At 43.1% G+C, this 22,989-nt stretch overlaps 1 protein-coding gene across 4 annotated transcripts; it reads left to right on the top strand.

Annotated features, from left to right (window-relative positions):
• Positions 1-5,126: 5,126 nt before the first annotated feature.
• Positions 5,127-22,924, top strand: shtn3 (shootin 3). Of its 4 annotated transcripts, XM_026344128.1 has the most exons (16): positions 5,127-5,216; positions 13,155-13,249; positions 13,812-13,980; positions 14,118-14,215; positions 14,332-14,413; positions 14,678-14,772; positions 15,173-15,319; positions 15,645-15,798; positions 16,760-16,934; positions 17,200-17,270; positions 17,526-17,644; positions 18,143-18,157; positions 18,441-18,506; positions 18,662-18,791; positions 19,705-20,011; positions 20,160-22,924. In XM_026344128.1, the coding sequence occupies exons 1-16, from the start codon at positions 5,165-5,167 to the stop codon at positions 20,293-20,295; spliced, it is 1,911 nt and encodes a 636-aa protein (XP_026199913.1). In that variant the 5' UTR covers positions 5,127-5,164; the 3' UTR covers positions 20,296-22,924. The 4 variants fall into 4 exon arrangements, with proteins under 4 accessions (XP_026199913.1, XP_026199915.1, XP_026199917.1 ...); XM_026344130.1 differs by lacking the exon at positions 18,143-18,157 and having other exon boundaries at positions 18,444-18,506; XM_026344132.1 differs by lacking the exon at positions 18,143-18,157 and having other exon boundaries at positions 18,665-18,791.
• The last annotated feature ends 65 nt before the right edge of the window (positions 22,925-22,989 follow it).

The raw sequence follows: 22,989 nt of genomic DNA, 5'->3' as shown, positions 1-22,989 counted from the left end.
GGGAAATAAAATAAAAGAATCAAATGTTAAATAAAACGAGACAGAGGCTGATTCATCAGCTGAACTGATGTTTGGTCTGTGAAGAGGGAGGAGGGGCTCGGGGACCAGATGATGCTGACGGTGAAGGGAGGAGGAGGAGGAGGAGGACCACCGAGCTGCTCTCCATCCCATGTGTTCAGAAGCAGAAATCTAGATAATGGGCCGTGATCCAGACATGTGCTGCTAGAAGAAACCGTCTATTTGTGGCAGATTTCCCAGTTTGTTTAGGAAAACACCGAAGTGGGAAGATCGTCTCCCTCTTCCTGAAGATGCTGCCGTGCTCAGCTACCGCGCCGATGGAGGGATGCGAGGACAGAGATGCACACATGCAGTCCGAGGTAAAGCCACACAACATGTTTGCCTCTAGTTCACTTTATTCAGCTTGTAACGTGTCTGAATTGTGGACAAACCAGCGGCTCTGGCCCTCGGATGGGACGTTTTGCAGGCGGATTTCCGCCGGTGTGATTCGCCGGCCGGCTTCTCCTGGAGGTTATTGTAGACATCAGATCCGGACCCCTCCCTAAATGTCTCGCTCCTCTCCTCGTTGAAACAGAGCCGAGACATTTTAAAGCTCTTTTACTTCACCTTTACATTTTCTGTCGGTTTCATGAGCGAGGAATAATTGAGGTTTTTCTCTTTAATGGAGAAATGTGCTGAGTGTAAGAGACTGGAGCTGATTGATGTTAATAATCAGAATAAAACCTCGCCCCAGTTCTGCTCTGATATTCAGAGTCCAGCTCTTTCTGGTTTATTGATTTGATTGTATTTTTCCCTCAGCAGCTCTTGGAGGTTTTTCCTCCTCCTACAATCCCAGACACCTTCCAGTTGTGCTTTGCTGTAGTGAATGAGGCTGCAGGGAAGTGAACGCACCATCAGTGTTTAGTGGCTCCACCCTTTAACCTCCAAGGACAACATCATCCCCCTAAACTCATCAGTGCTTTGCTTTATCCAGTTGTTCAGTTGCAAACTGAGCTCAATCTTCCCAGTGTTGGTTTGTGCTGTGCTCCCCCCCGATGATCTGCAGAGGTCTAGGACCTTTGCCTTGCTCTGGACTCCTTCTTCCTGAGACCTGAACCCTCTGAGCTGAATATGTTTCAGTACTTCTATTTTAATCCAGTCCTTTTTAATCTCCTCCACCATGCTCGAGGCAGCTGAACCCTGAACCCTCAAAGCAGCTCTGCCCAACAACCTTCACACATTACACATGTATTTCTTGTATTGCTCTGCTTCATGTATTTATACTGTGACATAACTGTAGAACTGACCCTTCACAGTGTTTGTAGGTTCCTCGCTCCTTCGTACGTCCCACAAAGAGGGACTAGAACCCACAACCCTGCCTCTCTCTACCCACTGAGTCACAACCGACGGTAACTTATTGCTGAAGGCTGAGTTAAAAAGAGTGTGTGTGTGTGTGTGTGTGTGTGTGTGTGTGTGTGTGTGCCTGTTGACCTACATTTACAGTTTGGCCTTTGATGGCTTTCAGCTGCATTTCATGGTCTTCATTCAGTGAATGGTTGTGGCTCAGGTGGTCACATGTCAGCTAATCACCACAACCACCACGTGACCGAGGTGCCACACTCCACCTGATGACGCACCTGAACCAGCTCATTCACAAAACAAAGAATCTTTGCTATTCAGTATGAACAGTAATAATAATAATAATAATAATAATAATAATAATAATACGGAGCCTAGAATCACAGAGAAGTTAATTCGCATTTTATCAATCATTCAAGTGAATTCTCCCTGAGGAAGTACAGTTTGTTTGGCAGATGGCGTCTCGTAAAATGGCATCAAAATGGCAGCAGGTGTCTCACTTCAGTTAAAAACACTGGACGATAACTTACCAGACAGCACAGTATCATCAACGTTAAGTCAATATAAGGAATTTGTTTGAAGACTGAACTTTATTCACAAGCTTTTAGAAAGTGAATGGAGTCCTCTATATAATACATGTTACTGCTGCTGCTAACGAGGGGGGGGGGCAGGTTCATTGTGAGTGGTTAAATATTTCAATGTGTTTGCCATCATTTTAAAACACACTGAACAAGCTGGAACCATCACAGTGGTTTGACCCGCAGTGCATCTCTGGATGGTGTTTCGCTGCAGACCAGTCCATGTTTTTCTTGCTGGTTTTTATTTAATTCAATTCTGATGAACTACACTGACAGTTTGAAAAACCCTTGAGTAGCAAATGTCTGCCTGTTGGATCTGATGTATGAAGTACTGTATGTGGAGAATTACGTGTATTTGTTGAATCTGAAGAAATGTATTCTTATACCTCCGGTGAACCTGCTGCCCTCACTGTGCTCCTCAGGGAAATGTGAGCTGACAGTGTGTGAGACTGCAGGTAGAGTTGGGAGAAAGTGGGCCAAGTGCTTCCTGCTGCACGAAGAGAGACTGTGAAAGGTGCTCAGCCTCAGCCTCAGCTTCCTTTTTGGAAAACTGGTCGCTTTTGTTTCAGTTAGACTGAAATTTTAACTGTTAATTTTTACATTCTCATCAAGTTATCTTCTGTTATTACTCCTAAAAATCACACTGGACTTATTGACTGAAGACCAAAGACCCACAGGTTCCGGTCAGACAGCTAAACACAAACCGTGTGTGACATGAAATGGTGTAAAATAAAATGACAAATACATATATACAAATATACTGTAGTTTAGGAAACGTCATGAAGAATAAAACTTACCCAGAAATGCATTTCTGGGTAACTGAGGTTAGACCTGTGATGATGGTGACCAAATCACCATCATCACAGTCAGGTGAACACTGTGCAGGGTTATAGAAAAGAACCGAGCAAACCCTCCTTGGTTAAACACTAGATAGCAGCAGTGAGGAGAAGTTTCCTTTAGTGGAACAGCATCTCCAGGAGAATCAGGCTCAGGCCCGGTGACCATCTGCCTCGACTGGCTGGGGTGAGTGTGAGTAAAGAACGGGTTGTTTAGCTTTTCTACCGTTGATCCGACCAGAGGAGTTGATTGTCCGTCGTAAAGAAACTCTCAGTCACCTCATCTTGTGCATGAGCAAATAAGCTGAAGGTTCCCGTCCAGAACACACGTAGTGATTTACTGTCCCTCTATTTTATCACAACTGTCCTTCCACCTCAGAAAGAGTCAGAATGAATCAAACAAGTTTGTCCTTGAGTGTTGAAGGCAGGTTTTGCACTAAGCGCCGTGACGTAAAGAGCTGCTGCTGCTGTCACCCAGGTCTCATCCCTCCAACATCAGCAGGCTTCTCCACAGCTGTTCATCCTAAATATAGCACAACAAGGGAAATTTACATCAGTTCCAGTGGATGTGAAATCGAGTACATAGAGTGTTACAGGCGGCTGTCAAGTCAGCAGGAACAGGAAGAGTCATCCTGTGCTGTTATGAAAAGTGAAGGGTTGTCTGTGTTATTAGGAAGACGTGCAGTATTTTTAGACGATGGAGAAGAGCAGATAGAGAATATCTATGATGAGCAGGAAATCTGCTTGTATCACACTTTATCTGGTCTCCTGAGACACAGAAGTAGGCTGCTAACATTTCCAGATCCTTTGAAATAGGTGGGTTTTTGGGAGTCATCTATTTTTATCACTCTTGAAACCAGAAAACAAACGTACATGTCTGCTTTTTTAAGTTGAGAGTGTTACTATGATGACTTTTCAGCCTTTTTCCAAGTGATACCAAAGCCCTGCAGTCAAACTCCAACCTGAACCGCTGCTCTTATTCAGCTACATCATGATTTCTTAACTGGCAGAAACTCCAAACCGTTCCAAGCTTCAAGCTTCATGGTTCAAGGATGGAGATTTAAATACTGACTGATACATGAAGGTATCATTAGTGTTTGGGGAGATGGTGCTTTGTAACAGCTAAGTGCGTAAACTGTCTCTGAACACTGTGGTTGTGAGTGAGTCAGACACAACCCCGGTGTTCAGTGAGGGTGTGTGTAACCGTACGCTGCTGGTATCAGTGACATGTGTATCCAGTCTGTTGTGGAACGTGATCTAACACGTTGACTCTTCTTCTGCAGTGCAACAGACTGACGGAGGAGAGAGACGAGGCGGAGAGACAACTCAAACACATCAAGAGAGGTGAGTCCCGTTTCCTCCTTCATCTCTTCACCTAAAAGAATGAAGTGATAGGAAATAAAGGATCGACTGTTCAGCATCATTTACTGTTTTGATATTACAGCCGACCAACTTTCTGTGTTGGTCGGTCGGTGTTTTCCACTCAACAACCACAGGAAGGAAATTTAGTTCAGACGTTCGTGTTCCTATGAGGATGAACCCCACAGGTTTGTGAGCTCCCTGACTTTTCCAGCTAGGCACTAATGTTTGTTTGCAGACTGCGTATCCTGTCGACTGTGGCGATCAAAGCTCCACAGTGATAAAGTTCTGCAGGCATGAGTGTAAACGCTGGGTCCTGGTGAAACAGTTCATCAACGACTGAGGCCAAGTTTGGAGGAATTCTGAGACAAGTCTGTGCTTGAGAAGTTTTACTCAGTTGCCTTTACAATCTGTGTTTTTACAGCCTATAGTATGAGTATATCGTGGGTATTGGTGGCTTGCTGTATGTGTTTGATATCTTCACATAATATAAAGTTTTCATGCACAGCTCTAAGAACTTGACATGCAGAACAGCATCTATAGCAAGTAGATAATCCCAGATTGGGATCCCTGCTCTTGCCTTGGTCTGACTCTGCTGCAGGTTATAACTCAAACTTAACCCACTCTGTGTTTACAGACCGTTCTTTAACTGACCTCTGACCTTACAGCCTGCGGTGCTCGGTGTCAGCTCTACATCGAGTGATAAACTGATGTTTTAACTTCACACATTTAGTCGTTTTCTATCAAAATCAGAAAGCTGTGGAAAGAACACTACTGCTCTTTAACCCAGTCCAGGTTTCCTGTTTCTGACTGACACTTCATCCGGCCTACAGCCCGACAGCTGACACCTTCACTTCCTCCCTCTCTCCTCCCTCTTCACACCTTCCCTCCCCACCTGGGCTGACACCTGGTCCTCTGAATGGGTCGTTTCTGAGCGTAGGGGAGGAGTGTCCCTGTTTCCATGACGACTGACAGGTTACTTAGCCCGTGGTAGATGAGCGTTTGTGTTTCAGGGAGTTTAACCTCTGATTAGAAATGAGGCTGATAGAGCTGCAGGATCTGACCTCTGCCATGACTGTTGACAAAGGTAAGACTGAACAGCGGTTCGGTGTTTGATGTAAAATCCTCCAGCTGATCTGTTGCAGCTTTTATTGCACAGAACTTTAACAAAAGCTGTTTGGTCAGTCAAACTGGTCGTGACTTTTCCTTTCTGTCTGCATCTTAAGTTGAGAGCACCAGTAGAAAACTAGCAGGACTTTTACATAATACATCCGAGAGTTGTGAAAGGTTTTTATGTAAAATAACAGAAACTGACTTAATGGAAGGTGAAGAAGGTTCAGTTCTCACTTTAGGTCCATTAGTAATTTTTTAAAACCATTACCAAAGTTCTTTATGTTATGAAATACTCTAATATAGTGTTTGTTGATTTGGTCACTTGTCTGTGTCTGGCTGAATGAGCTGTTATTGTTCAGAAGGTAACAGGAGAACCAGGCGGAAAAGAGAGACAACAGGCTGAATTGGTGGGGGAGGCTGTTGCTTCAGGTACAGAATATGATCCTCAGGTCTAATTTATGTCCACTGTGAGTAACAAACCATGAGCTCAACGTCTCATTAGACACAAAGATGTTGTACTGCAGCTTATGAGCTTACGATGAAGGGTTGTAACACTTTATATGATGCAGGATCATTTACCTGGAAAATGTGCTTTGTGACTTTTTACTTGATGGATAAAGTTGCTCGGGATCCAGCTTCAACTAGTTTTCCCAACATGAATGTGATGGTTGTATTTATGTACAGTGTGTTTTATCATGACAGTAGTGAAATACAGTGAGACATGAACAAGCTGCAGCAGTAAGTCTGCACGAAGCACAAGTTAACAGGCGAACACAAAATCCCCCAATTAGTGGTTTTGTTGTACTTGTACTTGAACATGTTGAGGACAGTGAGTCTGCACATGTGTAGTACTGAATGGTGCGCTCCCAGCTACAGCAGGCCCTGAAGGGAGAGCATGACTCAGTCCGTCAGCTACTGTACTGCTGGAGGCGAACTGAGCATCGCTGCACAGCGCTCAAGTGAGTTTATAATAGTATTTATTTAAAGTTGTAATGATTTCAGTTCTACAGCTCACAGTTGGTTCGGCAGCAGTCAGACTGACAACAAAACATATTTATTGTTAAAATGTGTTGTAGTCAAATTCCTCCATGAAATACTGGTACTGTATATGTTTATATTCAGTGACTCTGCAGTGGTGAATTACAGTGTGTACACTGACACTGGCTTTCAAACGTATGTCTCCACTGAAAAGAAAAGACAGATGCAGTGTGCAGTCAGGTTTGGAGAAGCAACTTAGTAGAAATGTGGTCCAGAGTTTTTCAGTTCGACTCATTGCACGTCATGGTGCATGTATTTCTTTACTTGGGAATAAACTAGTCTGCAGCAATGTGTGCTGTGTGCAGATTTAGTGGGTGTTTACACAGCTGAAAGAGAAATAAAATAAGAATCACAGATACACAGGGAGGTCATTCAGCTGAAAAAACGAATTCACACAAAACCGGATCTAAAACCCTCAGTCAGCAGGACCCTGATCCTTCTTTTCATTTCAGGCTCCGTCACTTCAGTCTTTCATTCATTCACTCATTTATTCATTCACTGCCTCTCCCCAGAGAAGACAGCAGTCGCTCTTGTCATGTTATTCCCATGAATTATTAAAACCTCTTGTCATGAATAATTCAGCAGCTGAAAATGGGGGAAGGATGAGTGTGTGTGTGGGAGGCGGGCGTTCCTCTCCCGCCTCACTCTTTATCCGCTGCAGTCCTTCAAAGGGCCTTTCTACCTGCTACTCCATATTTGATGGCCACATTTTAATGGATTTAATGAGACAGACTTGGCTCGCTGGCAGGTACTTGATTTTAGCCTCGTTTCAATCTCAAAGCCCAGACTGAGCGAGCTCGGCACAGATTAGCTGGCGGTAGAACAGTGGAAACGTGACCTGACCCGAGAGTCGCCGTCAGACAACACACGGTCCTCAGTGAAGAACGACTAGGATCGTAGTCACAGTGAGAGCGTGGACATTCATGGTCCCCAGAAGATGGATCCTAATGACTCTGGCTGTTCTCTGATTTGTTGTGTAGTGTCAGAACAGCTCACTTTCCTTCTACCCAATAATTTAGCTCATATGTTTTTTTCATCCGCCACCTCTGTGGGTTTAAATGACAAAGATCTGTTTTTTGGGTCAGATTGAAAAATATCAGAGTGTTTTATAGAAGACTGTCTCTGTACTCAGGCCTTTACTGTTTATGAGATAGAGATCAGGAAAATATAAGTGTACAACTTAAAGTACAAGTTGTGAAATGATCTCATCTCAGTGTCCATTTATCAGTGAGAAGGGAAAAAGCTGTTAATACTGTAAATTCATCAAGTTTATATTCAAAAATGAAAACAGCATTTGACAAAACCTCTCTCATCAGTGGAAAATCTTTAGGTTCATTAGGTCACATTTTAAAAAATGTCTCCAGCAGCAGTAATGTAATGACATAAACTCCCCAAGTAGTTCATGATCATAAGTAAACATGATCGATCATAATGTCGTCCTCTCTGGGAGCAGAGACATGTTTAAAATAGAATTAGATAGTTTGGTAATGTTAAGGTGCTTTCTGAAGGATTTTGCAGCAATATGTGACAACATATATTGTTTAATTTAATTTAATTTAATTTAATTTAATTTAATTTAATTTAATTTAATTTAATTTAATTTTATTTTATTTTATTTTATTTTATTTTATTTTATTTTATTTTATTTTATACTGTGTGAGCAGCTGATAAACAGGACAGTTCAAATAAAAAAGCTGACGCACAGTTAACGCTCGAGCAACAGAGATGTTAACCTTCTCAGAGGAAGAGATTCTGAGATAAACACAAAGTCTGCTGCGAGGTTTCTTTGCCTTTGGCAAAAGGTTTTAAAGTTGAAGGATTCGTAAACTGCTTCTTCTGGCTTCATATTCCCGAACTCTTCAGCTGGCAGGAAGCAGGAGGAGCTGATGTCTCACAGCCTGTAATTTATGCTTTGTATTAACTGAGAGCAGCAGAACAAGTCGTTTGCAGAGGAACCGGGTGTCAAACATGCCTCACGGGACACGACTTTAATAGCAGCCAAAATCTGTGTGAGGCTCCAGTCAGATGTAAAGAGATGTGTTCAAGAAAGTAGGAAGAAAGATGCATATTAAAAATGAAACCCTGTGCACGCATCACTGTATGTGAACATGTATCTGGAAGCTAACTTTATAAAAGGGATGACCTGCAGTGCTGTTATTATTACTGTTCTTACGTAAAAGCCTGTGGCAGCACATTCCCTGCATTTAGGTGCTGTTGGAAACACTGTAATTACAAACTGAGAGCGCATGAAGGACCCAAAAACTGGCGACACGTGACCGGGGAGGTAATGCAGGGATGATGTGGCTTCAGGGGTTTAAAAGGGGAACTAACATGTCACATGTTATTTATTGTTCTGGATCTCATGGTCAGAGTTTCTCTAGTCTGGTCTTTTTTTATCTTTCATAGTGTCACACATGACGTGTGATAATGAAGCCATCAATTCTGGATTATTATTGTCATCAATTCATCCAGTGCAAAACTTAAATATGTTTGATTTTCATTCATAATTAATTAAACAGCTGTAGAAATATAGACCAACATGAAAACAGTTTATATTTCATGTGTCATATTTACTTCATAAACAAGCTAAATAATGAATTCCTTGTAAATTCAATGTGGATTTTTCTGTGTATTTCAAGTTTTAACACTAAATTAAATATATGAACTAAATCTTGAATATGGTTTCTGCTTAGTGCTAATCAGCTCTTTGATGGAAAGATTGATTGAAGAGTTTACAGTAAATTTAACATGTTTGCTTGAGAAATGATCATTTATTTCTTTTAAACTAACTTCAGTTTCAACATTACCTTTGATACTGGAAATTAACGCCCTCAAATGAACTCATACGTTCAGCTCACAGTCTCTGGAGGAGGATTTGAGGATTTGGGGTTAGTGTTACAGCTCAGACACCGCTGGTAATAATTCTCATGGTTCCTCCAAGTAGTTAAGTGACTTCATGCAGTGACTTCATGCCTCCCAACATCCAGCAGGAGTCTTAAACACTGAGCATCAGCACAGAAGAACGTTTAGTACTGGATATGTATGTTCATGTTTGGCTAGTGTTAATTCGCTGTCCAGCGTTTTCACCCTGCTTTAACACTCTGCAGTGGGATTTCACAAGCACTCACAGATGAATGTGCTTACTGTTGGCTAATCCTCCAAATCATCTGTTATAACACGCATCAAGTCATTAAAGAGGCTTTCACCGGCTTCGCCTCACTGGTGAAAAACAAAAGCAGCACCCTGTTTTTAGCCTGTCAGATTATTACAGGTTTTAAGGGCACGTCATTTAGCTCACGAAGCCCTGAACGCTGAGGAATTACTGAGCCAGAACAGGACATGACAGGAGACAGATGCCTGAAGGACAAAGTGTCTCAACTAAGACTTTCAGATCTCAGATATGTTGCAGTGATGGCTGCAGAAAAGTTCTGATTCTAATAATTGGATCTGATGGTTTGTCGGACACATACACATGCTGTGCGCAGTAATATGCAACATATAGAACGTAGGTTGAAGTACTGCGTGTACTAGTGAACTACTACTACTACTAACCTGTGTTGGTACCAGCTGTCTCAAGTAAAACAGAGTAGAATAAAAACAGGACCATGAATACAGTGGCAAAAGTGTGTGAACCTTTTGGAATTTCATAAAACCTGATCAGAACTATATAGTTCCCCATTTTCTGACAAATTAATGCAGAAAACTATGAAATTCCAAAAGGTTCACATACTTTTTCTTGCCACTGTAAATAATCAGGACCGTTTCCCCTCCGCCTCCTGTGCATGTCTGACCCACAGTGCTGCAGTTGAACTGTGGTGCAGCTCAGCAGAGGCCGATCCTCCGTCATGTCGGCAAAAGCGGTGGTTGAAGAGACTGATTGGAGCCCAGAGAGAGTCTCTGACTACGAGGGAATCACTGCACCAAAGCCCATCGAGAAGCAATAAACAACGAACGAGGGATTAAAAATAGACCGAGAAGCCGCTCCTCTCCTCTTTCTCTCTCACATCAGTGTCCTCACCAAACCTCTTCACCCTCAGAGTCTCAGTCACTGAGCTTAGAGAATAACATCATCACGTCTCAGAAAGGTCACTTGGTTAAATGTCTGATGCAGCTAATAAATATCAGGCCTATAAAATAATTTATTTTACATGTGAAGACACAAACATCATAAAATGAATAATAAATTCACCTTTAGTTAGTGGAGGTGTTGATCCAGCTTCATGGCAGTAAAAGACACTTCACTACGCTCCTGCGTCTCCTCACTGGGAGTTTGGCCCACTCGTGTTTTACTTAGTTTGTCTTAGATTTTAAAGGTGGATTCTTCCATCTCTGCTTTTTTATTTCACATCTCTCCACAGGTGCTCAAGGGGATTTAGATCCACTTTGCCGGCCACTTTAGAACAGTCAGTTGAGGCTTTCTGATGTGGATTTTGGGTCAGTGTTACTGTTGCTGGAGGACCTGACCTCCTATAGTTGTGCCTCTTCCTCTCTCCACCCTTCTGCAGGTATCAGAGCTTTTATTTAGGCAGGATAATAGAACTGTAGGCTGTCCTGCTGTGGGATGATTCTTAGTTTCTTCTCCAACAGTAGACATCGTGTTTCGCCATCAGCCCGGAGCTGCATCATTTATGATTGTCAGTGGAGGTTCCTGAGTTGAATCATCTCCTCAGGGAGCAATTTTCTTTTTCTTCCTCTGCTGCTCAGCATCCTCTAAATGGGCTGCAGTTCACCTTTATTGACCACAGACGATGTGACTTTTAAAGACAGCTGTTCAGGCTACATCAGGTCAGGCCTCCATGGTATTTGGTTCAGATGTTGCTGCAGATTTAACAGATAACAAATTCAGAGGTTTGTTGTATTTGCCGTGCATCCCTTAACTGTCAGAGGCCTGAATACGCTGCTGGCCTTTCACAACTAGAAAGGAGTATAACAGATGTAACGTTGACCCTTCATTGTTGGAGCTGTGTAGCTGACGTCATGGTGATGCTGATGTGTGTATGTGTGTGACAGTGCAGCATCAGAAAGAGGAGTGTTACATAAACCTGTGAGCAAACAGCCCTTCACATCGATTCGATTCTTCACACTGATCTATGCAGGAGCGTAAAGTCTTCACTGGACCTGAGACCTCACTGACACAGATACAGGATTAGTTGTGGTCATGTGGAAAATAACCACAGTAGAAAAAAAGGATCTCTTTTAAAAACAGTACAATGTCGAGTCCATGACGCGTCTCTGTGTTGTCACATGCGGTAGAAGTAGTGGAGCTGCATGACTCAGATCCTGTAGCTAACGGCATGTGAGGTGAATAGATGGTACTGATCAGTGTCACAGAGCAGGAACCAGACCGTGCAGAACACACCAGGTAAGAGTGGATGACATTTTGTGCAGTACATGTAGTTTTACATAGAAAAGTAACAGTACTTATTTTAACCTCAGGATAAAACGACTGAAGTCATGTTGTAAAATCTGTATCAAAACTTTACAGCTGCATCAATGAGTGGGTTGAAAAAGATTAAAAAAGGAAAAGTGGCGAGGAAAAGAGAAGAGAAGCTGGTTTTTACAAGACACTGGTTTCTGGAGATGTTTGAACAAACATTTTCACACATATAGTTAAAACTATTTAAATGCTGCAGATTAATTTCAACCAGGATAAATTACATCCACAGTGTGACACTGATCTCCACTGATCTCCTGTGTGTTTAAAGAAGTTAAATAACAGTAACATCAGTGGTTCATCGTACTGTGTGATGGTTTCTATATGAAACGCCCGGAGGTGTTGTTAAACCAATTCAAATTTACAAAGGAAATAAAAATGAGAACAGGACGAAGGTCTTTCAGTAGCAGGTGTCTTTGTGTAAAGGAGCAGCTGGTTGCTCTGAAACTCCAGAAACAGAACATAACTGGAAACTTTAATTATGACCTGATGTCTGACTGATAACTGACCACAACGTACTATTAGTCAGAAACTGATCAATATGAGGTGGTTTATAGTCCCAGGAGACTAGTGACTAATGATAACAAGCTGCTTTTCCAGTTGAATATCTCACAGTTCACTGGATAAAAACTCGTTCTTACCAACAGAAGTAACAGGAGACTGAGCTGTGTTGGTTGCACTGAGGCTTTATTATCCTGTAAATATTTCACTATTCAAGGAAAACAGCATCGATGCCTGTACTGAGCGTCTGTCTGCCTGTGGCTGAAGACAGGAGTGTCTTCTTCTGCCCTCAGCTGTGTGAGTGAGAGGTATAATCAGATTTGGGACCTGCACATCGACCAGGAAGAACTCTGTTAATGGATCAGGAGCTTCCTGCTGGGTGTAATACGATCCAGCCCCAGCAGCCTGACAGAGTCCAGACCTGACTGTGTCACCGCAATGAAACTGAAACCATCAATGAAGGCAGAGAGACAGAGACAATATGACCTAATGCTACGATGGGCCGAGATTTCACTCATCAAGAAAAAGCATCAGCATGCAGAGAAAGACGTGTTTAAAGGAAAATTAAAATATCTTTGGTAGATTTACAGAAATATGATTGAAACACAGCCAAAGAAGAAAGAGGGAGATGAAAAGAAAGAAAAAAGACGAGTGAATCTTTTAACGTGGTGGCAAAGCTGCTTCATCATGTCGAGTCCCCACAACTGGGTCATTTTAAAATAACCGAGGACTAGCTGAGCTCTGGTGACATGTTCGACAGCTGCGAGCGTCTAACAACCCGAGGCTGATTTTACATGTTAGTGCTGAAAAAAGAACCATGAAAACATGTAGTAGAGTCTGTGAGGAGAGTGATCCTCTGATCCTGTGTGTGTGTGTGTGTGTGTGTGTGTGTGTGTGTGTGTGTGTGTGTGTGTGTGTGTGTGTGTGTCCTCCCCTCAGTGTCTCAGATGGTGATTGAGGAGGTGAGCGTTCTGCAGACTCAGCTGGAGATTGAGAAGTCATGCCGGGAGAATGCAGAGGCCCTGGCCACAAAGGTCAGCCATGCACCACACACACACACACACACACACACACACACACACAGAGTGATCAATGCTATTAAATTAGCATTAGCATTATCAGGGTCCAGCTGACATTAGCAGGAGAGTAGTTGAGTCAGTCGAACCGTCTCTGTGCAGACTCATCCTATTACTGTTTCTACCTCCACAGCAGAAGCAGTCGAATTGACGTCACTGTTTGGAGGGAGATGGAACACACACAAGATTTATTTCTGCTGCACAACACACAATCAATTAAAGGAGGATTTGTCCTGAGTTGGAACTCTGGTTCTGTAACCAGCAGAAAGTAGTTTTAATGGTTGTTTTAATGCTGTACAATCATCATTCACTCATCTTTGTTGTACTGGTGAAATTTTAAGCACAGATGTATCAAGATGAATCTAATTAATGAGAAGATAAGAGAGAACCTTTTACATGTTATGTATCTGATAATCGTGTGGTTATTTGGGTGAAGTGACCCCTGCATTCAAATTGATGATGCATTTAATTGTTTGGTTTAAAGGTTTTATTACTGACTGCTGTGAACTTTGACCTCCAGCTGAACTGTGAGAACAGGAAGTTGAAGTACCTGAGCATGTCGTCCCGGCCGTGTTTGGACGAGCTGCTTCCCAGCATCTCGGACTGCATCGCCCTGGAGACGGATGCAGAGACAGATGCTGCTGACAGCAGCCCCGACACCTTCACACAGTACCAGCAGCAGGTTAAAGGTAAAACCTGAAGTGAGACTAGTTTAAAAACACTTCACTCTCACATTTACTACTACTGCTCATCAACAGCACTGCTAAATGTGCGCGCTGGCTTCACTTTCTAACTTTGTTGCTTCTCACTGTGGCTGTTTTGTCAGAGCTGAGGGAGACGGTGAACAGCTTGTTGGAGGAGAAGAAGAACTTTGTCTGTCAGATTCACGACCAGCAGAGACGGATAGAAGAGCTGACTGTACAGGTGAGGACATCACCACACGGTCTGCTGCTCATAGTCAAAGAGTTTCACTGTGGAGATCTTCACAGAGACAAAGCAGCAGTTCCTCTTCACATTTATTTTTCTCTCGCTGTTTGCAGTCAGAGAAAGATCAGGCCGAGATGAAGGAACTCCGTGAAACTGTCGAGCAGCAAAGCAAAACCATCAAGAGGTTTAACAGAGGTCAGTAAACACAGAGTGGGACACGATTAAACATGTTACATGTTTGGTGTGGGGGCAGTGGACGCTCAGAGTGTGGGGGGGGGGGGGGGGGGGGGGGGGGGGGGCAGACCAACTCCATCAGCTTTAGCAGCATGGGATGTTACACTGATATCAGCAACATGCTAACACCTTTAATAAACTGCTTGAATAATTAATTAATTTACCAATTCAAATTCACTCCGATCGGATCTTTGTCATTCCTTCACTCTGTCTCTGTCTCTTCAGTCTCCATGATGGCGGCTCAGGAGTACGAGGGGATGAAGGAGCAGCTCGACCTGGAGCAGAATCTGAGAGTCAAAGCTGAGTCGTACGCTCATGAGGTAAACGAAATCCAGAACTAATGTGCAGTTATTTATAACAGAAACATGTTGGAAAAGTAAAGTTGTGGAACTTTTGAACTGTGCATATCTCTTTATGCACTGATACAATTCATTTCTTTCATTAAAAGCTGTTGGTGCTGCTGGTAGCTGCACTGCAGTGTTGATAATTGATGTGTGTTAATAACATTGTGTCCGATTAATGAAACGTTCTGATTCTGCTGTTTACTGACCTGAAACGTAAAAAGCCTTTGGGATTCAAACAGGCTGCGATGGACAAACTAAGATAAAAGGGTTCAAGTAAAACTGTAGGAGAAGCGAGTTTGTTTTTTGTGATCCATCTTCTTCTTCCTTCTCTTCTTCTCCTCTTTCTATGTTTCCCCTCCTCCTCCACCTCCTGCAGATGCTGGTGAAGCAGAAGGAGGCCAACAGGCAGAGTATGCTGCTGCTGCAGAATGCTGAGCCCAGCGTTCAGCTGCTGAAAGCTCTGGAGGACGTCGCTGCCATCACCAAAACCCTGGAGGAGGAGCGTCTGCAGCATCAGCAGAAGGTAAACCCTGAAAACTCCTGCAGCTTCGTGTTATTGGCAGAAAGGTGGCGCACATCCTACCAGAGCCGATGATATGTCCGTCATCGGATTTCTGTCCAGTTTGATTGACAGAAAGTTCAAGTTATTCTGAGTACTGAGTCATCATCAGTCTATTTTAGCCAGCTAGACGAGCCCTTAAAGGAGAAAAGCCACAGTTAATCTTTACTTTATTCATTCAGACCCAGAGGAAAATATTTAACTCATATTTAAATAATTGGACACAGTCTTCAGTGTGATAATAGTGCAGCCATGTTGTGAAGCATTTTGTACGTGTGTGTGTGTGTAGGTGCAGAACCTGGAGGCCCAGCTGGAGCAGAACTGTGTGAAGACGCAGCTGGAGGCGCTGCAGCGGCAGCTGGACCTGCTGGAGGTGGAGAAGAAGGAAGTGGACGGACAGCTGGAGCAGGCGGAGATAAAGAACAGGGAGCTGGAGAACAGAGGTGGGTGGAGGTGGACGTACACGTTAACAGACACGCGGAGTGAAGTTAAGTGAGTCGTTTAGATTAGTGAGATTAGTGTTCGATAGGAAATGCATCCAAAACCAGTACATTGTACTGACAGAGCTCAGACTTTGCTCAAGACTTTGTCAAACCAGCATTTGCATCACTTACAGTGCTTTTTGAGTGTGATGCTACAAGTTTGACACTTTCTGGATGCACTGTACAAAAGTACAGTGCTCTGTCATAGCTTAGTTTGGGTGAAGTATTGTGGACGTCTGTAGGATTTATTTTAAAGTCTTGTGGAGATGGAAAGTTTCCAATGACCCCACATGTTCTACAAACATCTAAGAAAATAGAAAATAAATCTATTTATTATTTTAACTTTAATATTTTGTAAAAACTGTAAAATAGCTACTCTTTGTAAAAAACACTCTTGATTTAATTGCATTTGTACTTCACAGTAAACACCTTCATTTATTATGTCCTGCCTCGATTTACTGGTGCTCTCTTTCCTCTGTGGCCTCTAACATTAGTAGGTGTGCGTGTTTACAGCATTTCTCCACTGACAGTAACACAGACCATTGACCCATCTGCTGCAAACATGCAGAACTTCTCCCTGCGTGCAGAACAGCATCTGTCTCTTACTTTTAACTGGGTCACATCTGACTCCAACCAGCAACCATTAAAAGAAACAATAAGTGTAACAGAAGCCTCATTATTTCTTTGTGGTGAATGTTGTCCAGAGATTGCACATTAGGTAAGATGCTTCACTCTGAAGTGAAATGTGCACACTTGAGGCGTTTCACCAGAGCTCCTACTGCAGAAACTGCAGCTGCAGTAGTAGTATTAGTAGTAGTATTAGTAGTAGTACTAGTATTAGTAGTAGTATTAGTAGTAGTATTAGTAGTAGTACTAGCAGTAACAGTATTGCTCTAAGTACCGTCTTCTTTCCTCTCTACAGTCCACGAGCTCCAGGAGATTCAGAATAAGATCACCATGACGACCAGCACAGGACCCCCACCCCCTGAACCTGGTGTGGCTCCGCCTCCTGCCCCTCCTCCACAGCCGCCTCCTCCCCCTCCCCCTCCGCCACCGCCTCCTCCTCCACCTCCCCCGTCGAGATGCAACCCTCTCAGGTGAGGATGGAAACAGACAAACCAAAGTCTCAGTTACAGACGTTCCTGTGCAAAGACACCGAAGAAGAAACCGCACTAACACTAACAACACTACACCAGTCTGACGCAGACCCAGTATTCAGAAAGGAATAATGAAGGAGAGAATAAGAGCTGCTGGAACGTTCTGAAGATAGAAAAGCTTGTAGTGGTTCAGTCTTACTGTTATAATTAATATAATACAACATGCGTCATCCTCAGTCACAGTTTGTCTCCATCTCATTCCCAGCTCTCTGATAGCCATCATGAGGAAATCTTCCAAAGGCTCGAAAGCCTCTGTGAAGGTAGAGCAGCCCCCAGGTGAGAATATTTACACTATTTTCTTATGTAGTGAAGGGTTTCGTGGTATTTCACATGAAAGAAGCAAGGCATCAAGTGGATACATCAATATCTGTTCATCAGACCTGATTTAATTTGAGCTTCTTCAACATTTTGTATGAATATTCTATAGATTGCACAGATCGATTCCAGCACCTAACTCTTAATTAGGTTAATCCTGTCATGGATAAAGATGCACGTTGCTCAGGTATTGTTCTTTTCTTGCTCTCGCTCCAGTTTCTGAGGGAGTTGACGATGTGAAGGTGAAGGCAGTGAACGAGATGATGGAGAGGATTAAACATGGCGTCGTCCTGCGGCCCGTCAAGAGTCAGGAGAGCAAGGTGAAGGCGAGTCAGGTGAGGAAACATAGTTTGGTTTAGTTTTCTTTGCTTTGTTTGTTTATTTGTTTGTATTAATTCTATAACAGACTGTGATCCATCTTTATAATCTGAAAGTCACAGGTTCGCTTGAATCAACCTGCAGCAGCTTTAGGAAATAACATTAAATCATCTTTATTGTCACAGTGCTGCATAAACATCAAACTATGCAGCACTAAGCAGTAAACATTCAACAATGTGTAGAAGATATTCTTCCCTTCAGTCGTCATTATTTTTGACTCTATACGCAACAGGGGTCAAAGGTGAGGTTGAGGGTCAAAGGTCACAGCTCCCAGTGTTCCTGTGGGTTTTGAATCGATCTTTTTAACTCTAAAGAGCATGAAAACATGTCAAAGCAAGAGAAACATCCCTGCTGTAGCAGCATGTTTGACTCCACTCTCTTCCTGTGTGTGAATGCACTTCAGCTGATTGCTCTCTTGTCCTTTCTCTCTATGTTTCTCTTTTGTGCTGCCACAGAGAATAGCAGTAAAAGTGAGTATATTGACATCTGCATCAATCACGTGCGGTGATGCACGACAGGTCTCTGGAGAAAAAAGACTTCTCCTCCCCCGACCCTGCTAACCCAGCACACACTCTGCAGAGCCTCCAGTTTTAATCAGATGCACACACGTGACTCTTACATCCATTTCAGATGACCTCACAGCAGTGGCCACTTTCTGCATCATCAGAATTCAATAATTAGACTTATACTCACTCAATGCAGCAGTTGTAGCTGCTCTAACCCTCCAAAAATATTTGTGTTTTCCATTTGCAGCAGCCTCCAACCACGAGTGAGGAGAAACCACAGGAGAGCGCCATGGACGAGCTCAAAGGCATCCTGGTAAAATGATCTTTTATCAGGTTCACATCGGTTTGTGTGATGCATCAAAGCTGCTGCTATGAAACAAACATCGAAGTTAATATTTTTTAAATGGAAGTACTGACTTGTTGGTGACTAGTGAATGTTCTGCAGTGACGGTTGTGTTTTTCCTCCAGGAGACGGTGAAGAGGAGCCCGAGCCGAGGCTCTCAGGAGTCGGGGCCGTCGCCGCCAGGGAAGAAGGACAGCGAGCTGGAGGTCATCCTGAGACGCAGACGCAACAAGGCGGGAGAAGCTGGCACCGGAGGTAAACACACCCGAGCAAGCAAAACTGAAAAGAAGTGACATCAGATCTCAACATCAAGTGCTGCATGACGGCACTGACATGTGCAAAAACACATGTTTTTATGACCTGAGCATTTGATTTGACCTTTAAAATGTCAGAGACGGTTTGAGCAGTAAATTACAGTCGGGGTTTATAACTGGTAAATGGGAAGTGAAGTCTGTTTGTGTGAAGCAGTAAATATACACTCAGTGAAGTGTTTTCTGTATCTCAGGGTTCATATGAGGTTGAGCGTTTAATTATCATGTAGCTCGATGTTCGATTTTCTGAACGTGTGCAGATGTCAAAGTCTGGACTCCTGCTGTGAATATACTCAAAACTATTTCATTCAGAGGAGAGACTGGAATACCCTTAGTACAGCAGTAGTCCAGGAGAGGGTGCTCTGTACCACCGAACAACGAGGTCAACGATAATTACTGACATCGATTTATCTGCTTTTCCATGATTGATTGGCCTAGTCTGGTAGAATTAACCACAGCACCTTAATTTGAAGGGTCCAAGTTTGACCCTGGTCAAACGAGTGTTAATAAAGTAACTGCGGAGTCAGACACATGTCAAACTGTGGCAGCATGTTACAAGAAGACAAGTGGTTTCCTTCCTGTCCTCCCAAAACTCTCATCTCTGTTTAGTTTACAGGGGCCTCGCTCCCCAGTACAGTACCTCAAAGTAGAACTGTTCACACTTCAGTCTGACTTCATTTAAGTACATTTGAGTATATTTACACAATGATCTGTGTGTGAGACATATGGGTTGTATACTATATTCCTGCTGTCTGCAGGTTCTGGTGAGCATCTGGCCCCAGGTCGTTGCGTGAATTCTCTCTGTGTCTCAGGGAGAATAGACTCATTCTGGATTTATTCTTCTCTTTCCTCTCCAGATGAGAAGGAGGGCCAGATGAGCCACGTCTCCTCCTCTGACAGCCTGAACGGGAAGTGCAACAGCAGCAGCGACTCAGGGAAAGATGCAGAAGGTCCAGGGGGGCTGAGCATCCCCTCCGATCTGCCTGGACCCAGGGTGAACCCAGAGAGGCGGGGGTCAGGGCCGGGGCCTGTCGTAGCCAGGAGGAAGAGCTCCGACACGGGCAAAGAACCTCGAGTGGGCTCGTGGCAGGAGAGGAGGTCCTGCAGTTCTCTGTCTGAGAAGGAAACGGCTGAGTCTCCAGTCAGCAACGGCTGCATCGACAGGTGGAGCATCACTGTGTCTCAGATATGAGCTGACGGGGGGGGTGATGTCCCGCTTCCAATAAACCTCATGGTTATTGGAGTCACCCTGTTCTGTTGATTATGATGTGAGACATTTTGTGCATACATAATATTTGTCTCTGCTCCGCAGTGTGGGAGAGGATGATCCAAATGGGACTGAGACGTGTGTCCAGTCAAACGGAGTCGACCACGCTGAAGCTGGTGAGGACGCACACACTGCCGTTTGTGCCGACCCGGTCAACGGCAGCACTGACGCCGAGTGCTAGGATGGCCTCGTCTCGGATCTTGGGTTTTGTGTCTGTAATCTGATCCACGCATTTATTAAACGAGAACAATGCAACCGACATTCGCCCGTTTAGGGTGCGATCACACCTGAGCTTTTTGATATAGGATCAAAAACAAAAGGAAACATTGATTTACATATTTAAAAGATTTGACTAAAGAGCAGCTCCGTTACGTTTCTGCAACACTAATACACAGCGTGTTGAGCTATTTAATGTGCAGAGTTTAAACTCAGATGTGGTCTAGTGTGAACGCACCTTAACATTTCTAGCAGGTAGAAGCCCCACCCTGTCAAACACGGACCACGTATTATAATCAACAACTAACAAACAGATAAGACATGTTCCAACTGGTATTCTTGTTACACCTGTGTAGGGGATAAAACAAATGATCTCGACAGTCAGTAACTGGTTTCTATAATAAGAAAACACCCTCAACTAACTATTAATTCTCCATTTTATTCATGGCTCATGAGATGAGGAAGAATAAAAACACTAAACTCAGCTACAAATGATAACATGTACTTTCTTATTTTTACCTATTCTAATAAAAAGTCACCGGGTGTAAGATCCAAAAAACACTTTATGACTATTAAACTTTCAGTTTTCAGATCATAAAAACATTTAAATGAAGAAGTTTTGATCCTTTAAACACGACTTAAAGCCACAATCAATAAAGCAGAACACGGAGATCAGTATCCAGTTACAACGATGTGAAAATCACCTGAATAGAAAAATAGATCATGGAGCATAAACAGTCAGTGGGGCCGTTACATCAGTTCATGTCTGGGAAGGTTTCTGAATACAAACCTACGGATCCTTGGGATCAGTCGACTGTATGAGGGAGCTGCACTGTTTTTGCACAGATCCTCAGTTTGACTTGTAAAATGACTGAAACACGTTATGTTGATGTTTGTTTGTTTTTCTATTTGATGCACAAAGAATCTGTTCAATAGCACTTTGTGTCATCGGAGCGAATGCACTGCTCTGTACAGTTTAGACCTGCTTCTGCTTCTCCTGCTGTTTTAATCCAAGTTGCTGTGAGCGCTGCACAGATGATGTATGGATAATCAGTGTAGTTCGCTTTATCAGCAGCGACATTGAAAGAGGAAGAACACTGAACGATTTACTTTGTTATATGATGCAGTAGAACAGTCAACATTTTGAGATTGAAATAGATTAAACCATTTCCACCATGTTACTGGAACGTTAATGCACAAAAATCCCTCCAAGTATCAATCTATTGCATGAAGTGAACATATTGATAATATAACTGATCACTGGCAGAACCAGTGGTGGAACTAAAACTGTTGGATTTCTGAGTTCTGAGGATTAAATGTAAATGTTAAAAATGGAAAAGAGGACATTTGAACTTGTTGGTGTCACTAGAAAAATGTGAGGATTCATACAAGAGGAACCATCAGTAAGAAGCTCCAATGCTGATTTAGTTCATCAAAAAAAAAAAAAAGAACCACTTAATTTGTTTTTAAAATCAATCTTCATCCAAATATCTGCACATATCTGTATTGCCCACAGTCGGGGAGCTTGGCTGATCCAGTATACATGTTTTAAAGTATGAATTTTACAACAGCGTGAAGCAGGAAATGGGCTTTTTCTTTTCTTCCACTTCTGCTACTGAGGCTTCTTTCCAGGTTTCAGCGTATCGACTATCAGTGTGTCATAAGGCTCTGAGGTGGAAACCAGACGGACATGGAGCACAAATGTGACTGATATTCAGGGTTTAGAGGAGCAGAACTAGAGACGGTGATAGAGATCCAAATAAACCACATCAAACACAAACGTTCTCAGGGTTCATGGGACAAAATTTCACCAAACCCACTGTGGGAGCCTTGACAGGAAAACGTTTGGGAGAAACAAGCAGGAAGTCATTTAGAACAGCTTTGGAGGAAAGAGGTGCTTGTGTACATTGTCTACCTCTCCACAGACACCTGCCTCTAAACCTACACGTTCACCGCAATCCCATTTTGTGGCATGAAATCTCGTGAGATACGCTACAAGATACAAGATGTCTTCCACACGCCGTCCTCCACTAAACAACACTGAGTCCAGAGTCCTGTATGCACATGTCCCGAGTCGTCCTCAGTGTTTCGCTCAGCGTCCCACTTCACCGTGCATTCCTCGACTTTTATTTTGTAGGTCCTGCTGTCTATATATAGCTTTCCTGACACGTGCTGCAGCATTGAGAACAATTTTGAAGAGTATGCAATTACGTAAGGCACATTTCTTTGATGCTTTCTCACCTTGCCTGTCATTCTTAAAACACAGATCACTTTTAAAAGTGCATTTTGTTCCGTACTTTAGGTGTATTTTCTTCTAACGCAAAGAGCCAGATGTTGAGGAGTTGAACAGTTGGGCTGCACAGGAAACAAACCGTTAGAGCCGTGAAGCCGCCACAGGCCTGAATATTATGCATATCGAGGCCTTGCACAAGCCTTCAGACGGCCGTAGATTTGGCCTGCAGCTCGGTTATGTTGTGAGTCTTTGTACTGATTGCATAGTTGTCAAACACGTAGCTACTAAACGAAGGGATTTTCTGTATCTGACAAGAGTTTGGGTGACTATAGATATTGTGTGTGTGTTTGGGATATAAATGGAGTGCTAAAAGTTTTTTAAAACATGGATTTTCATTTTAGCATCACCTTGAAATAAATTGTAATT

Source organism: Anabas testudineus, chromosome 9 (genome assembly GCF_900324465.2).
Source record: "Anabas testudineus chromosome 9, fAnaTes1.2, whole genome shotgun sequence".
In the NCBI taxonomy this organism is placed as follows: Eukaryota; Metazoa; Chordata; class Actinopteri; order Anabantiformes; family Anabantidae; genus Anabas; species Anabas testudineus.
The sequence above is the reverse complement of the archived record's forward strand: the minus strand, read 5'-3'. Positions and strand labels throughout refer to the sequence as shown.

What these genes read in the sequence shown, in the direction of transcription:
- shtn3 (XM_026344128.1), top strand. Translation starts at nt 5,165, where the DNA reads ATGAGGCTGATAGAGCTGCAGGATCTGACCTCTGCCATGACTGTTGAC. An exon ending in CTGAGTCGTACGCTCATGAG is followed by an intron (nt 14,773 to 15,172) that starts GTAAACGAAATC and finishes CACCTCCTGCAG; the next exon opens with ATGCTGGTGAAGCAGAAGGA. An exon ending in CAGGGAGCTGGAGAACAGAG is followed by an intron (nt 15,799 to 16,759) that starts GTGGGTGGAGGT and finishes TCCTCTCTACAG; the next exon opens with TCCACGAGCTCCAGGAGATT.